Source organism: Anabrus simplex, chromosome 1, assembly GCF_040414725.1.
Source record: "Anabrus simplex isolate iqAnaSimp1 chromosome 1, ASM4041472v1, whole genome shotgun sequence".
Lineage (NCBI taxonomy): Eukaryota > Metazoa > Arthropoda > Insecta > Orthoptera > Tettigoniidae > Anabrus > Anabrus simplex.
In genome coordinates, this window is record NC_090265.1 from 315,627,208 (window position 1) to 315,642,711 (window position 15,504).

Below are 15,504 nucleotides of genomic sequence, written 5' to 3' on the forward strand. Positions count from 1 at the left end.
CTTTAGATGTCTGTCATATGGGCATCAAGCACGAAACTGTCAAGGATTGGACAGAAGTAAACTATGCTTTAAGTGCGGAGAAGCTGGTCACAAGGCAGTAGGATGCAAAACAAATCCACGATGCATAATTTGCACAGATATGGGCGTTGAAGAGTCAAAACGACATCATGCTCTTGGCTCAGGCAAGTGTATTGTGTTTCGTGAAGCACTAGAAAAGGCCAAAAAGCAGTGGTGAATGGTACAGATCCTTCAAACCAATATACACAGGAGTCTAACTGCCAATGATCTATTGACGCAGATGATCTATGAGATAGGAGCAGACATCTTGATTCTCAGCGAACAATATCAAGACAGAGATCAACCAGGCTGGTTTTCAGACAATCTAGGGACAGCTGCGATATGGGTACCAGACCTTGGAAAATATTCAGTTACAAATCAAGGATGCGGAGATGGTTTTGTCTGGGTCCAAGTTGAGAAGGTAATTTTTGTCAGCTGTTATTTTACCCCGAACGAGGCTATTTCTGACTTCCAGACAAAACTAGATGGGCTTGAAGATACTCTGCAAGAGATGAACACTAACCTAGTTGTTGCTGGTGATTTTAATGCTCAAGCAGTTGAATGGAACATGCTTCAAACAGATTCTAGAGGACGGCGTACAATGGAGATGGTCGCGAGATTGGGATTAATGGTTATCAACGTTGGTAATGTGACAACCTTTCGGCGACCAGGGTGTCAGGGAACTATACCAGATGTAACCTTTGCTTCTGAAGACATTGCGTCTAGGATAACTGAATGGCGAGTAATTGAAGAATATCCTGGAAGCGATCATCAGTATATCACTTTTCGTGTACTTCAAGAGACTCCGAATCTAAGGATTACTACGCCCAAGCCAGAAAGATGGAACATTGCCACTATGGATAGAGAAAAATTTAATGAAGTAATACAGAATGGAATGGATTGTATGACGGATACATGTCACGGAGGCAAAAGAAGCATAATTGCTAATAAATGCGTGGAACACACCATGAGACTCCTTCAGCAAGCATGCGACGCATCAATGGCCAGAATCGAACAACGGAGAGGCAAGCGTCCAGCATATTGGTGGAATGAAGAAATTGCTGAGCTGAGGAAACAATGCCTGCGACTAAGACAAAGGACACAAAGAGCACGACATCACGATGAAGCTCTCTCAGTAGAGTATAAGACTATGAAGAAAAGACTGCGAAATACAATTAAAAAGAGTAAAGCCGACAAGTGGTGGGAAATGTCTAAGGAAGTGGATGAAAATCCATGGGGATTAGGGTATAAAATTGTCATGAAGAAATTCGGGATGCTACCAAGCCCTATCATGGATCCACGCACCATGGAAGAAATAGTACACATACTATTCCCTGATCATGCAGAGAGGATTGATGATGAGGCCGAGAAAGAACTAGATAATATACCACCTTTTACAAATGAAGAATTGGTAACAGCAATTAATTCCCTTAGAAATAAGAAAGCCCCTGGACCAGATGGTATTCCAGCAGAAGTACTAAAGGTGGCAGTCGAATTATGTCCTAAACTGCTGTTGAGAATGTATAATCATTGTTTGAAAGCGGGAATTTTTAGCTTTCGTTGGAAGATAGCTAGATTGGTTCTGATCAGTAAAGGGAAAACTGGGGGTTACAGACCTCTGTGTATGCTGGACACTGCCAGGAAGGGTTTAGAGAAGCTCCTACAACTGAGAATACTAGCAGCAGTCTGATTAGCTGGCGACCTATCTAACCAACAACATGGATTTTGCAGAGGTCACACAATGCTAGATGCTGTGAAAGAAGTGGTGAAGACAGCAGAACGAGCTCAAACGGGTAATCATTATTCTAGGAAGCTGATGCTTCTTGTGACTCTAGATGTTAAAAATGCCTTCAACTCAGCAAGATGGAGTGATATTTTGGAAATATCTCATGTATATACTGCGAGACTATTTGAAAGACCGTACATTGTTATACGACACGGAAGATGGTCAGAGAAGAAAACGGCTCACAGCTGGTGCAGCTCAAGGCTCAATTCTCGGACCACACCTTTGGAATATCATGTATGATGGTTTGTTACAGCTGGAGATGCCAGAAGATGTAAAACTTGTGGGTTATGCTGATGATGTGGCTGCTGTGATAGTAACCCGTAACCTAGAGCTGGCTCAATTTAAACTGAATCAGGTGATGCGACGTGTCAAAGAATGAATGATAATCACAAGTTAGAACTCGCAGATCATAAAACGGAAATTGTCCTCCTGACGAGGAAAAGGATTAATACTGTTGTACCGATGCAGATCGGACAGATAGCCATCGAAACAACTAGGAGCACAAAATATCTTAGTGTAACACTTGATATTAAGCTTACATATTGGGACCACATCCAACGGGTAACAGATAAGGCAGCGAAAACCATGACTGCACTGAGTAGACTCATGGGAAATATCCAGGGACCAATATCTAGTAAAAGGCAGCTTCTCATGTCGATTGTTCAATCGATACTGCTATACGGTTCGGAAATTTGGGCTGAATCCTTAAAAATTGTGAAATATCGGGCAAGAATTGCGGCTGTACAACGGAGAGCAGCTTTACGAATTGCTTGCACATATCGCACAGTATCAGAACCTGCAATTCTGGTAGTAGTAGCAGCAGTAGCTCCCATTGACTTGTTGGCCTTCAAAAGACAAGAAATTTGGCTCACACAAGAAGAGCTAGGAAGGAAAAGGGCAAAGGCTTTGGCTCATAGTCGCAGAATGCAACGATGGCAAACAAGATGGGAAGATGATTCTAGAGGGAAATGGACAAAAAGACTGATACCTTCTCTGGGCGTATGGGTTGCCCAAAATCATGGTGAAGTGAACTACTATCTCACACAGTTCTTGACAGGTCATGGATACTTCCGAAAATGTCTTCATAGGCTAGGGCTAGCAACTAGTCCGGTGTGCATATACTGCGGTGACATCGATGACGTATCACAACTTTCATTGTGTGTGTTCATGCTTAGAAGTTATGCATGGAGAATTGACGCCAGAAGGGATCATGTCAGTAATGCTACGAAGTCGAGAATCTTGGGACCAGATGGCAGTCTATGTAGAAAATATTCTGCGTCAGAAAAAGAAGGACCTGGACGATTAATACAGACAGTAAAGCAGAAGAAGGAAGATGAAGCACAAGATGCATTAAGCACGACATCCGCCCCGAAGTAATGCGAGAGCGGTTTCCGGGGCGGAGATAAACGTCGTGGGAAAAGGGAGTGTGGTTTTTAGTGGGTAAGAATCTCCACACACTTGTTGAGTACGGACCCTCACAAGCATCTTATGAAAGATTTTCCACACTCCCTCGCAAAATAAAAAATAATAAAAATTATTATTATTATTATTATTATTATTATTATTATTATTATTATTATTATTATTATTATTATTATTATTAACGTCCGCCTCTGTGGTGTAGTGGTTAGCGTGATTAGCTGCCACCCCCGGAGGCCCGGGTTCGATTCCCGGCTCTGCCACGAAATTTGAAAAGTGGTACGAGGGCTGGAACGGGGTCCACTCAGCCTCGGGAGGTCAACTGAGTAGAGGTGGGTTCGATTCCCACCTCAGCCATCCTGGAAGTGGTTTTCCGTGGTTTCCCACTTCTCCTCCAGGCGAATGCCGGGATGGTTCCTAACTTAACGCCACGGCCGCTTCCTTCCCTCTTCCTTGCCTATCCCTTCCAATCTCCCCATCCCTCCACAAGGCCCCTGTTCAGCATAGCAGGTGAGACCGCCTGGTCATACTCCCCAGTTGTATCCCCCGACCACGAGTCTGAAGCTCCAGGACACTGCCCTTGAGGCGGTAGAGGTGGGATCCCTCGCTAAGTCCGAGGGAAAAACCGAACCTGGAGGGTAAACAGATGATGATGATGATGATTATTATTAACTATCGTCTTCAAGCCAGAAGTTTGAAGGCTGGCACCCATGGGATATTGCTTATGGAGAAGTATATGAGCAATTATGTATTTATATTAAAATTAAGGTGACCCGGCATGTGACATATTGTCGCACATCTGTGGGTAAGAGTGAGTACGACACACCCTCAGGGAGTGAGTTTAGAAGAGATATTGGTGAGAAATTGGTATGAGTTACTCCAGGTAGAACAGCAGAGAGAAGATGGGGAACAGGGAAGTGATACAGCGTAAGAGAGGGCATAGACCCCTAAACTTCACCACTGAACAAGGCACTAATGAATGAATAAATAAATAAATAATAAATAAAAATATTGAAAGAGCACTGAATAACAGAATGAGTCAGCTGCTGATACCTTTCCTAAGCTAAACGAAGTGGCTGGGAGATATCTTATTTTTGCCTATCTGTGATCAGGGACAAGCCCCGCAAGACCAGCAAGACCACATTTTGTGACTACTGTCTTAGTTATTAAAGCCAGTGCAAGTTATTATTTCTTTAAACTTGTACCCTCAATGGAGTAGAGAATTTCTAAAAAATAGGAGAGCAATTTTACAAGAAGTTTGGACAATTTTACATATAGTAACATGTGAGAATATATAAGTATAGTATCTTGTTGAGATCCTTTACTTTTTATGTGTTTGTCCTGTGTTCCCATTTCTTTACCACCTGTATTTATCTTTGTCTTATGCTTTTTTTTCTTTTCCTGTACTTATCCAACTCTCTTCTTGTCCTGCACTCATCCCACTTCAAGACTGAAGATCTGTCAAGATGGCCCCCCAATGATTGTTGATGTCCACCTTCATGGGCGCCCGCAGGATCTTTTCCAGGGGGGGGGGGGGCACATTAACAATTTTCTTGAATATAAAAACCAATATAACGTCAGCAACATTAAATTGTTTACAGAAACTTCCAGTTATAACATATGCTAGATGACTGTCAGTAATTTCAGTTTATGAAATAATCTGGTATGATATTAAACAATTGAACATCTTTAGAATTCCAGGGGGGGGCAAGGGGGCCCCCCCTTGCGGGCGCCCATGTCCACCTTCCTGATGAAGTTGGGAAGCAGAAACAAGCTCATCTGTGGCTGATAATAGATGGATGTAGAACTGGGATTGATTAGGAGAGAGTCTACCTATCTGAAGATGGCAGTGTATGAAGATGTTGAAATTATCCTCGTCCTTTTGTGTTTCTATGTTTGTCCTCATCTCCTATTTCTGTTGCTCCCTCTTCCCACACTAACTTGCTCTTGTGTTCATCTTATTTTGTGTGTTCCTTTCTTATTCCTCTCTCTCTCTGATTTGATATGAATATAAGATATATAATTTTTCATGTGAGAAGCAGTAATGAACTTGAAAAATGTCCGGAGGTTATGAGTAGACACTTACCCTGCTCAGTACAGCATCCTAACAGTGTGACCACATTAGGATGTGCCCCCAGCTGTTTCATGATCTCTAGTTCACGTAGCAGGTCTTCCTTCTCCCTGGTTGTGGCTCCCTCCTTAACCAGCTTCACTGCCACCAAACGTGTAGTTCCTGGGTGTCCACTCAGATCGTCAGCTTCAGCTTTAAGAACCTGCACAACATTCAAGCATTCCACTCAGCCTCTCAGTTAACATGAGATCGATGATCAGACAATCAAACAAGGAGAATTTGTTTCTAAAAGGAATTACCTAATTCTCAACGTATAATGAAAAGAAAAGAAGTTTTACATTTTTACTTTAAAATGTTGTGGCTTTGTGCTTGAAACCTTTCTATAAGTTTGAATTTGAAAAAGAAAAAAGAAACTACTTCATAAACAATGGTAAAATGCATCATGTTTATTACTAGTGGTTAGATACTTGTGAGTAACTCAACGAAAGAATGATTTTAATTAATACTTCATATACAATGCAATTTGCTTTATGTCACACCATCACAGATAGTTCTTATGGCGACAATGGGATAGGAAAGGGCTAAGAGTGGGAAGAAGTGGCCATGACCTTAATTAAGGTACAGGCCCAGCATTTTCCTGGTGTGAAAATGGGAATCCATGGAAAACCACTTTTAGGACTGCAGACAGTGGGGTTTGAACCTATTATCTCCTGAATGCAAGCCGGCAGCTACATGACTCAAACCACGCACCAACTCACTCGGTAATATTTAATTTAAAATAATGAGTTCACTGTCCTAGTCTAGTGATCTGACTCCTTGAACAGGATCCAGTTTGTCATCTCATTTACAATAGGCAATAGGTACTTCTTATACTACTACTTCTTCTTCAGTCACCCTTGTCCAGTGAGTTTCTGGGTCAGGCAGTGGATCATTGACCTCAATTTCGTCCTCTCCTTGTCCTGATCCACTCTGACACTTTATATAGACTATTATTACAGTGGGTTTGTCACATTGAAAGACAATTTATACCTGACTGCCAGGTTTCATGGGGGCAACAACAACCTGGAGAACAGATGACTTTTACAGCCATCCCTAACCCAGAGAACTGACCCTGCATGCTGGATTTTAGTGGTATTTCCTCCACTAAGGGACCAACACTGACCTAAAAGAGCTCCTCTGCTCAAAGCCATTGGATCCTTTAGAGAGTCAGGTATTTTATTGCCCCACCACCAACATTCGGCGTTAAGTCATTGGCTGTATGGTCAACTCATACCAGATGACCCTGGCCAGACATGATGTTTCTCATCCTACTTTGTATAAATCATAATGTATATTTAATTATGTGTTTTATTGTACTGGAAATTTCTAACAAAGTCACTTGTTATTTCCATGTATAAGAGATGAAAACTTTTACTGATAATTTAAAACTGAGTATCCTAAAATAATTCTATCAAAAGTTAATAATATTCCTTCTTTAACTGTTTTGTTAATGTAGTTCGTGAAAGCTTTTCTGTGGTTTGAAATTTGCTTCTGGAAACTTTGATAAATGAAATTTATTAATCTTCCTTTCCTTGCATCAAAATAAATAAAATATGCAATAAATTTATGACATTTAAAATACTGTTAGTTTTGGTTTGAAGGAACTTAAATACTACAAGAAAATTTTCAACATCGTAGGAATTGTTGTTTCAGAAATAATGTCCCTTTTAAATACAGATCAGCTATTACTGTATGTTATTTATGTTGATGCAAGGAAAGGAAGATTAATTTCATTTTTCAAAGTTCATTTTGGAATTATCCTCCTCATTCATAGTGTACATAAAGCTAACATTACTCCATGATGATTATGACAATGATAATGTAGGCTATTTAATGAAAATGTTATTGAAAATATATTCCTAAACTACCATAGCCTGTATCATCAAAAGCCCACTGAATATCATTTAATGCCCCACTTAACTGAAGCATTGTACTCATACCACATACATGGGCGCCCATATGACAGTTTGTATGGGGTGCCTAGACCTGGGGGTATATAGTATTTTTAATAATTTGGAAGATGAATGGCGACTTGTATTCCGCGGTAGAATGACACCCATGGTATCCCCTACCTATTGGTAGGGCTGGTACTACCACTTCTATGTAATACCGACTTTTAAATCATTTTTTTGAAAGAAAAACCCCCGACTACATTAGATTTTTTTCCTTTCCCTGTGAGCTAGGGAGGGGCTGCGGCTTCCCCTTGCCCCCAGGCATGGGCGCCCTTGATCACATATACAGTACAATATACACCAAACCAAACCTTAACACCAGACTCCCCGAAGGGCTATGGCCCACCAAACGACCACCACTCAGCCCGAAGGCTTGCAGATTACGAGGTGTCGTGTGGTCGGCACGATGAATCCTCTCAGCCGTTATTCTTGGTTTTCTAGACACACCATGCCTGATGTTCAGCATCGTTCATAGTGCCTAAATATGCACTTTCCTTCATAAGGAGCCTAATCTGCAGTCCATTGAATACTCCCTCTTAGCTTTTGACAGGAGTGGAAATCTTTGGTTTAAATACTCCAAATACATACCACTTTTGCCTAGTGCTTGATGTTCCCAAGTTTGATATGCAAAGGGGGAAGTACTGTAGTAAATTTTTAGGATCAAGCAGACCAACATGAATCACATTTTTTCCTTCATGATACAACTTTCCATCTTAGGCTACTCGTTCATTATCCAATGTTTATCTCTACATCTACTATCCCTATGACACAAAAAGTAAGGAAATTTTGTGTAACCTGCTTTTTGGCCTAGCAAGATGGTTACCTCTACGTCTCCACACAACAGCCATTAATATTCCTGGTAGTTATTTTTTCTAGAATCAGCTGATTTTTTTTTTTTTTTTTTGAGAAAACAGAACAACCTACAGGGATCGAAGGAAATTCACCAACTGAAGACTATGCTGGCACTATGCTAAAACACATTTATCTAAGGGTGTGTTTATCTTAACTTATCTTTGTTTTCTTAGATATTTTTATGAGCTAACATGTTTTGGTACTCTTCTCTTCAGTCTATCAATGCTGACAAATTTATTACTTCCCTTCAATCTGTTGGTCTTGCATTGTCAAATCACCCAGTCCACCAAGAATTTCAAACACATGGCCAGCCAAAGATAAGGAACCGAGGGTGAAACAGGTGTTTTGTTTCACAAAAATATTATCTGTATAGATTTGCTCTTTTATATTTCTTATTATGTAATACTCTATAAAGTTTTCAAAGCATTCGATAAATCCAATACAATATAACATTGAGGTTGTGTTTTATTTTCATGTAGGGGTGTCTTATCCAGATAGTAAGTCATAATAATTCCACCAATTGTTATGACTGGCAATTTTTTTTTTGTATATGATAACATTATTTTCATATTTCTGTAAATTTGCATAACACACTGTAAGAATTTTAGGATATCTTTTTTTTATTGATATCTTGTAAATGGTACATGATAAAGCATTTCTGTTTTATTTCACTGAATTCTACACACTAATATTAGCATTGTTCATCTATTTTGATGCCTGTTAAAAAAATTTGAAATATGATGAAATGAATTCAAATTTCCTTAAATTTACATTAAATCTCGAACATCGATATGCATGAAATACCTAATTACATAAAATGTGTACGTGTTATGGCAAAATGGTTGGTGTTTTCAAAATCAGAACATTGTTTTCCATATGAACCACCTATTTCCAGCAAAACTGGGGAATCTTTGCAGGCTAGTATAATTCTAGAGTAATTGTTACATTGTTTTTAATACCACAACTCTATCAAGGAAACTTAAGTTACTATCATTTGATTTAATCATCAGAATACTTACCTGACCAAAGTTTCCTTGGCCTAAAACTGTCTGTAGCCGGAGCATAGATCGAGGAAACTCCCATCTGTTATTTGTATCCGAAACTGCTGGAGGAGAGGTAGGGGACTTCTCTTGTTCCCAGCCCTATAAAATGGTCAAAACAAAAGACACATTAACATTACCATACATGCTTTACAAGGAAAATAAGCTTTTCTATGTATATTAATGAAAGTCATCCACCTACTTTTTAACGAGAGGAAGACGTCATTAAGAGTTTGGTTTTCACTTTGCGATATGGAACAAGGATCTAGCAGCAAACATTAAATATTAAATGTACTGACAAGCCAACTGTATGTATGTGTACATTCTTCTATTGTACATGATTAACTATTTAGATTTCATTCTTATTATCTGAAAATCAGCCACAAAGTTTCCATATATTTCTCTGTGAAATATCTGTTACAATTGTTACAGTTTAACATTATACGTTCTTAAAAGGTAGTAGGCTTAATGCAGAATTCTACCTCCCCATTTTACCCTTTTAATACACAGATCAAGAAAGTTATGCATCACCCTAGAGCAAAGTGTTTTAAAAAATATTTTTAAAACCGGAAGAGATATTTGCAGAGATGCCATATCTATGCCAATTGCCCAACAAAACAACAAACAAATGCCTCTACAACAATACAGCTTTGCTTTGTCAATTTGAGTTACTGAATACAGCACACATCAGTATCATTAATATCAGATAACATGTCCACTTGCATTGATGCATGTCTGAATTCATCTTGTCATACTGTCCACTAGTTCATCAAAATAATGTTGGTCCAATTTGTCAAGAACTGCACAATGGATGCACGCGTTATCAGCCATTAAGACACATTCTCCTCCAAAATGCTTGTGATATGGGATCACTGTGTGTCAGAGGATCTCGCCCCTGTATTGTACAGCAGTGACATTGCCCTGCATGACTAGGAGTGCCATATGGTGGTTCCACATAATGCTACCCCAAAACATCAGGGTACCGGTACGTGCTAAGCAGTGTGTCTTAAGATGTGATGCCTGACCAGAATGCCTCCAAAAACATTACCAGTGATTGTCAGAAACAAGGTTTAGGCAACACTCATAGCTGAAAAGGACTTTATGCCAATTCTGAGACCATTCAGCATAATGTTGGGCCCATATATACCACATCACATTATGTCTGAGTTTGAGTGCTGGGCCTTGCCATGAGCCTCGTGGAACCTGCTTCTCACAAACTGAGTTGAAACGCGACAATCTGTGGCAGCCTGAAGGCTATTATTCAGCATTGTGGCATTGTGTTCAGCATTCCTCAGAGCTAAAATTTGAAGATAACGGTCATCAACTGCAGTTGTAGCCTTGGACGACCCGTACGAGGCAAGTCATCAATAGTTCTGTCTTCCTGTAGAGGGTACCGCTTCCAAGTTCGAACCACACCACTTTGATGCTGGCCCTTGTTTTTCATGTGTGTGTATAATAATATAAATATGTATGTAAGATATTGAAATGTGGCAGAAAGGAGGAATTTGAGACAGCAGATATGATAAGATGAATTAAATAAACATAACACACTTTTGGCATATGGATCAGAATGCAGGTGATCAAGGAGAGGGATAAAAGTAGAATACATGCAGTGGAAATGAAATTTCAAAGGTGTCAAGTAGGTTTAACAAGAATGGACAGAATAAGAAGTGAAAGTTAGGGAAATGGTAAATGAGGTATCCTTACAGGAAAAGATAAAAAAATCAAGGCTGCTGTGGTGTGGACATGTTAAGAGAATGGGAGAAGAGAGGATACCAAGAAAGATGTTAGAAATGAAATTGAAGGGAAGGAGACCTACAGGAAGACCAAAGGACAGATGGCTGAAAGATGTAAAGAAGAACATCGAGGCAAAAGGAGGGAACTGGACGACAGTGAGTGAAGAAGATGGACAGAAAATGATGAAGAGGCTTATGTTCCAAGTAGACCCAGCCATGTGATGATGATGATGATGATGATGATGATGATGATGATGATGATGATGATGATGATGATGATGATGATGAAGAAGAAGAACTCGAATTGTACAATCCATTACATTTTTATGAAAAAATTCTCCATTTTGTTTAGTCTTTTGGCAGGTGAGAAGAACATAAAATTTACCCGTATGCAATTTGTATTGTATTTATGTAGCATGGAATAAATAGCATTACTCATAAGTTTTCAGTTGACAAATTTCTGTGCTGGCATGAACAATGAAGTTTCTCTTAGCTGACACTAGGTTTATTTCTTTATTATCTGTAGTATCACTATTATTTAAAACCATTTACAACTTTTCCAGTCCCTGCTTAAGATCTTTGTGTGTGTTAATTTTAAGAATACATTCTTATCTGTGATTCAGCTTGATGGAAACTTGCGTGTCCTAAGAGATTGAGTCAAAGAGAATGAGCAATGTATGGTAGGTACTTAATAAATATGTCGAGACTCAAATAAGTGCCAGTAGGCAAGAACCAGCAGGGTTACAAATAATCAAAACTTGAAGAAATTTTTACCATATGAGGCTGTAGGCGAGGTAGCTTGGTGCTCGCTGGGGTGGTAGCTTCCCCATTTTCTCCTGCTCTGTGGCAGCTGATCTCCGAGCACGTGTCCGATTCATCCAGGACCTGAAAAATAACACACTGAATTTTGAAAGAGAAAAATACTCTCAAAGAACATTGACAAATACACTCACACTCCTAAATAGTAGTGGTGATTGGAAATTGGAAGTGGGGGAAGGGGCGCAAATATTTATAGACAAAATATTACCCAGGTTTGAAGGATATAGGGGGCATGGTTTATACTACAAAATTGAAAAAAAGAAAAAGCTACAAAATGATAAGTTTTTAAATGCTCTTTGAGCAAATTTTGACAGAGAGGTAAAGGTTGATAGTCTACTGACTTAATGTATTTGATTCCATATTATGGAATAAAACTTTAACCAAAGGTACAATAATTACACATGTACTGCATACTCTTGAAAAAGTTACATACAGCTGTTCAAAACACTGGAGTGGAGGGATTCATCCCTACTTTAAAGTTTGTCCTGGTGACTTATGCATTATGACATGACAGAGAAGGGTACATTTAAAGGAAATTTCCTCCATTTAAGAACGAATGGTATATTGGAATTAACAGGTGCTAAATCTATTCTTGGAATGAAACACTTTCTTCCTAAAGCTGAGCCCATCAGAATTTCTGCATGAAAGATATTTTTGTCTAGCTTTAGTACGGTACAGTCAACCTCGTTCTGTTGCACAAACCAGATTTATTAACTTCATTAACATCATCGCTTTTTACGGAATCAAAGCTAATGTACATTATTTGGTCACCTAAGAAACTATTCAGAGCCTTTTGGTTGATGACGTTAAGTTGTTCGGTTCTTAGGCATGAAATTGCCACTTTGGAGAAAATTGTAAACTCACTTGGAAGGAAAAAGTAACCAAGTGAATCTCATACAATATACTTTTAAATCAGGTTTTGTTGAATCTCGATAATGCCTTTTGGGCAAGTTCTCCATTGCCAAGTTTTAGAAGCAATTCACTGAAGTTAAACATTAATTTCAGGCTATAGAGAAGAATACAGTAGGTACTTTAAACATGACTGGACAACAGCCGCTCTGTGACAGTCAGGAGTTACTGCCTGGCATTATCGGAAGTCTGCACCGAGCAAGATCATTTTTCTAGCGAAAGGTGGTTTGTTGTTCATTATAAGCAGCTGATCTACTGCTGAAAGAGCCTCATCCCGTATGATTAATTTAGCCTGTCTCATTTCCTCTGCATCTTCTGATATCATTCTTATGTGAGACGTAGAGGTCTGTGAATTTTGGCTCATTACTCTCTCTTAACTTTACTCAATTTATCTTTCTCGAAATGTATCGTTTTAACTTCAGTTGTTCATCTCTATAACTGGATATTTTATCTTTACCACGTTTTCCTTTGTTTACTCATTTTGTCTTTCTCGTGGAGTTTTAGTACGGTGGATGGTGGGGCAATAGGTGCCCAAGGGAGATTGGACAGGAAAGTGAGGAGACTGGCGCAATTAAGTAGAAGAAAAAGACTCAGCTATTGGTCCCGCGGTCGCCACCCCACACATTCAAGTCGAAAATCCTTGAGGGTAATCGTTATTACTAACAGATGTTTAGGTTCTGATTAAATGAAATTTTCAGCAATATTTATTGTTTAATAATAACGACCTGTGACAAAGAGAAAAAATTAATATTATAGAATATAATAAAATATACTGCGTATAATTAATAATCAAAACCGTTGTATTTGTTACGAAGAAATAGTAGAAACAATAAACTTCGGCTAGTTTGTTTTGCGTCGCAATGACTCAGAGAGGTCTTACGGCGATGATAGGTCTTGAACTGGAAAGGAAGTGATCGTGGCCCTACGTATGGTACAACCCCAGCATTTGTCAGGTTTAAAAATAGGAAACCACTGAAAACATCTTCAGGGCTGCCGATGGTAGAGTTCGAAACTACCATTTCCCGAGTGCAAGCTAAAAGCTACAAGACCCGATCCACACAACCAACTCGCTCAGTTAAAGAATAAACAATGGAGGTTTTAGGCAGAGCTGAGATTCTTCACGTTAATAAACAGTAATTTTATCCCGTTTAGAGAACGAGCTAGAAATACGATTAATGTAGTAAAGCGGTTTTTCGACAATTTTAGGCGTCTGCATTTTTAATTTTTTTTGCAACTGGTTTTACACCGACACAGATGGTCTTATGGCGACGATGAGATAGGAAAGGCCAAGGAGTGGGAAGGAAGCGGCCGTGGCCTTCATTAAGGTACGGCCCCAGCATTTTCCTGGTGTGAAAATAGGAAACCACGGAAAATCATCTTTAGGGCTGCCGACAGTGGTGTTCGAACCCACTATCTCCCGGATGCAAGCTCACATCTATGCGCCTCTAAGCGCACGGTCAACTCGCCCGGCGACGTCTGTATTATTCACTAGTGTGCACAGAGAAAATCTAGAGAGATTTTACATTTTAAATGAAAAGCTTGCGATTGGCCATGCACCAGTCAGGGTTATGAATTACTGATGAGAGCAACTGTATGAAGAACATCAGAAGTGGAATATCACATTATGGAGACAGAAGTAACATTCAACACAAACAAGCAACATTTGTCGATTTAGTTGTTCGTAATCTCCTAATCGAAAATCCGGAACACACAATTTTATGCAGAGTAGGAATCACAAGAATCCGTTTTTTCATAACATTTTTTCATATTCATAGTCTTGGATTGGAGCTATAGCTCCCATAATGAGAAGTGAGATTTGAAACCGACTAATAACCTCATTTTAGGAAGGCCGATGACCTCGAAGATTGTCCTCTTCCCCTACCCGACCTATTAACAACAATCATTATCGTCATCATCTCCTCATCTTGCATATGTGCCTATGTATTCATAGATTTTAGTGCCAATTTTCGACTTCAATAATAATAATAATAATAATAATAATAATAATAATAATAATAATAATAATAATAATGTCTGGCTCCATGGCTATCTGGTTAGCATGTTGGCCTTTGGTCCAATGGGTTCCAGGTTAGATTTCCGGTCGGATCAAGGCTTTTAATCGTGGTTATTTTCTCTAGCTCTGTGACTGGGCGTTTGTGCCGTCTTCGACATCAGATTACACCGGGTGAGTTGGCCGTGCGGTTAGGGTCGCGCAGCTGTGAGCTTGCATCCGGGAGATAGTGGGTTCGAACCCCACTGTCGGCAGCCCTGAAGATGGTTTTCCGTGGTTTTCCATTTTCACACCAGGAAAATGCTAGGGATGTACCTTAATTAAGGCCATGGCCGCTTCCTTCCCACTCCTAGGACTTTCTTTTCCCATCGTCGCCATAAGACCTATCTGTGTCGGTGCGACGTAAAGCAAAATATCAACAAAAATCAGATTTCATCCTAAGTAAGGCCCCATCCTTATAGACGCTCAGTTCTCTCATGGGTGTCAACTCGAAAGACTGCATCAGGCCTTTCCAGAGGCCACACACCATTAGTTATTATTGCATGTGGCTGGTGCTAGCCTGATGCAGCCCTTTAAGGCAGACTCTCCGATAAGGGCGGGAAACATTTGCCACGTATCAGAAACTCTGTTTGTGTAGTTGAGGATAGTGTTGTGTTTGATATGGGTGAGATTGAGGATTGCTGGAGACAGCACTAACACCCACACCCCGAGCCAAGAGAATTAATCTTTTAAGATTAAAATCCCTCGACCGGCCCGAAATCGAACCCAGGCCCCAAGGACCGAAGACCAAGACGAGTACTCAGCCTTCGAGCT

The 15,504-nt window shown here is 39.7% G+C and overlaps 1 protein-coding gene across 1 annotated transcript in view; it reads right to left on the reverse strand.

The window, feature by feature from the left end:
- Positions 1-15,504, reverse strand: part of LOC136865446 (uncharacterized) — a 362,527-nt gene that overhangs the window by 19,949 nt on the left and 327,074 nt on the right. The window contains exons 3-5 of the mRNA XM_067142407.2: positions 11,727-11,837; positions 9,196-9,318; positions 5,349-5,535 (exon numbers count right to left, since the gene is read on the reverse strand). Of these exons, the coding sequence (XP_066998508.2) occupies positions 5,349-5,535; positions 9,196-9,318; positions 11,727-11,837 (421 nt within the window). The remainder of the gene's footprint in view (positions 1-5,348; positions 5,536-9,195; positions 9,319-11,726; positions 11,838-15,504) is intronic.